At 50.4% G+C, this 2795-nt stretch overlaps 2 protein-coding genes across 2 annotated transcripts; both read right to left on the reverse strand.

Annotated features, from left to right (window-relative positions):
• Positions 1 to 232: 232 nt before the first annotated feature.
• On the reverse strand, positions 233 to 556 carry LOC311122490 (histone H2B-like; the record flags this gene model as incomplete). Its single annotated transcript, XM_084196834.1, has 1 exon — positions 233 to 556. A coding segment is annotated over one exon (324 nt), but the record flags the coding sequence as incomplete, so codon positions are not given.
• A 722-nt stretch (positions 557 to 1278) lies between these two features.
• On the reverse strand, positions 1279 to 1590 carry LOC311122491 (histone H4; the record flags this gene model as incomplete). The annotated part of the gene is made up of 1 exon (XM_084196835.1): positions 1279 to 1590. The coding sequence occupies one exon, from the start codon at positions 1588 to 1590 to the stop codon at positions 1279 to 1281; it is 312 nt and encodes a 103-aa protein (XP_084052961.1).
• Between the last annotated feature and the right edge of the window lie 1205 nt (positions 1591 to 2795).

The following is a 2795-nucleotide window of genomic DNA, read 5'->3' on the forward strand; positions in this document are numbered from 1 at the left end:
AGGGGAAATGATACAATGTAGCCGCTCTCCGAGCCGGCGCGCGCCGCCCATTAAACAATGATACAATGTAGCCGCTCTCCGAGGCGGCGCGCGCCGCCCATTAAACAATGATACAATGTAACGCAGCCTACCTACGCATTCATTCGGTGGCGATGGAATTGCTTTTTTTACTGACAGAGTGGGTGGCTCTTAAAAGAGCCTTTGGGTTAGTAGAGCAGTCCAAATGCGCTGTTTACTTGGAGCTGGTGTACTTGGTTACGGCCTTGGTGCCCTCGGACACGGCGTGTTTGGCAAGTTCACCGGGGAGCAGCAGGCGCACCGCGGTCTGGATCTCCCTGGAGGTGATGGTAGAACGCTTGTTGTAGTGGGCCAGGCGAGAGGACTCTCCGGCGATACGCTCGAAGATGTCGTTCACGAAGGAGTTCATGATTCCCATGGCCTTGGAGGAGATGCCGGTGTCGGGGTGGACCTGCTTCAGGACTTTGTACACGTAGATGGCGTAACTCTCCTTCCTGGACTTTCTGCGCTTCTTGCCGCCCTTCCCTGCGGTCTTGGTGACGGCTTTCTTGGAGCCCTTCTTGGGCGCTGACTTTGCTGGCTCGGGCATGATGATGTCTCGTTGCTTCTCAGAAACGAATGAGGGGGTGAAGGGCGCTTACCCGTCTTATGAAGAGGAAGCTAAGCAAAGTCAGCGGCCGTAGACACTCCCCTGCTTGCTTGCTCCCTCCCTCCCTCCCTCCCTCCCTCCCTCCCTCCCTCCCTCCTCTCTATAGCCTATGCTCTGTGACCGATGGGGAATTGTGTGTTTCAAAAGGGGGGCTTTAATAGGTGTCCAAATGGCACGATTGTTGTGCCAAATAATGCTGGTGATAGAATTGCCCACTTTGGCACCGTCAGACATAGGGCTCCCATTTTGGACTGTGTGTGTGTGTGTGCGCGCTGTCCCCCTCTTTTCGAGCCACGTCTACCGACTCGTGGTGGCTTTATGTTGTCCAAATTCCACTATTGCTTGACCCAAAATAATAACGTTCTTACACTTTGCCACTGTCAGATATAGGCCTCCCTCTGTGCGCTAAAAGTGGACGGGACATTAGAATCCTCTAATTAATACTCCCTGTCCACTCGAAGTGGCTCATACTTTCTTACTAAATTGCATACTAAACATTTTTTGTTATATATAACACTACATGGAATGGGCCCATTTTAAGCGGATGTGGGTGGCTCTTAAAAGAGCCTTTGGGTTCGAGTCGGGGTGTTGAGGTTCCGAAGAGAGTGGGTTTAACCGCCGAAACCGTACAGGGTGCGTCCCTGACGTTTCAGAGCGTAGACCACGTCCATGGCGGTAACGGTCTTCCTCTTGGCGTGCTCGGTGTAGGTGACTGCGTCACGGATCACGTTCTCCAGGAACACCTTCAGGACACCGCGGGTCTCCTCGTAGATCAGACCGGAAATACGCTTCACGCCGCCGCGGCGAGCCAGACGGCGGATAGCGGGTTTGGTGATTCCCTGGATGTTATCGCGGAGAACTTTGCGGTGACGCTTGGCGCCTCCTTTTCCGAGTCCCTTGCCGCCTTTGCCTCTTCCGGACATGGTGTGTTCGCTAGTTGAGTTCAAGTGAATGAATGACTTCAGCGCCGGTGCGCGGTGCGCTATTATCTGCGTTTGGTCGACCTGATTGAGGCCGGCGGCACAGAAAGCGCGCCTCTGTTATATGTTCGGAGGCGTTGCAAAGGGGAGGGCGCTCGTTCTAGGGGACTAGGGAGGAGCGATTTCAAAGATGACGTGAAAGCAACTAACGTGCGCGGGAAACATACTCAAATACTGATATAGGCTATGTGGAACACAAGGCCAAACTGTGACAACTGGGAGATCAGCTAGTACACTGTGTCCCTCTCCTCATATTGTTGTTGTTGTTGTTGTTGTTGTTGCACCTGATTCTACTCATTGAGGACTTGGTAATTTAGGTGACAGGTTGTTCAATCAGCTGTGGCTGTCCAGGCCTACAAGAAAAATGGGTCCTGTTGGGGGTAGCCTACTCTACCGCTGGAGTTGGGAAACACTGAAATGGAAGGGGGACACGCAGTGAGCAAAACTCCTAACCACATAAAAACACAGACACTTGAGATCATTAAGAGCTATAAGGAGTCCATCAACTACCTGGTCAGTCAAGTCATATAGGGGGGGATTTCATGGCCACCTGCTGGAGCAGAAGTCATGTTTGCCAACACTGGCCTTAAAATCATTAGGAGCTATAAGGAGTCCATCAACTAACTGGTCAGTCAAGTCATATAGGGAGGGATGTCATGGCCACCTGCTGGAGCACAAGTAATGTTTGCCAACACTGGCCTTAAAATCATTAGGAGCTATAAGGAATAAATCAACTCATCATTCAAGTCATATAGGGAGGGATCTTAGCACCACCTGCTGGATCAGAAGTACCCTTCACCGTAGGCACAAGAGAGCCATCATCTCTCAACCGGTGCAATTTCCATAAGTATGTGGTAATAAAACAAACAACGACAGCTCCTCATATAGGCAGTGGTTTCACACATTTTTCTCCAAGATGTTCAAACGTTCATAGATGACCAGCAGGGTCAAATAATAAGCACAGTGGTTGTAGAGGTTGCAACAGGTCAGTCAGTACATCAGGAGTAAATGTCACTTGTTGTTAGTGTTGTAGTTCCTATTTCTACGGTGTTGCCTACCTGCAGCAATCATGATTTACCTGCAGTGTTGATTGCAATTACGTAATTTGTCAACTCATAATAACAGATGTTTTGCAAACCGTTGATGTT

This window comes from Coregonus lavaretus, assembly GCF_964263955.1.
Source record: "Coregonus lavaretus genome assembly, contig: HAP1_SCAFFOLD_3286, whole genome shotgun sequence".
NCBI classification, from domain to species: Eukaryota; Metazoa; Chordata; class Actinopteri; order Salmoniformes; family Salmonidae; genus Coregonus; species Coregonus lavaretus.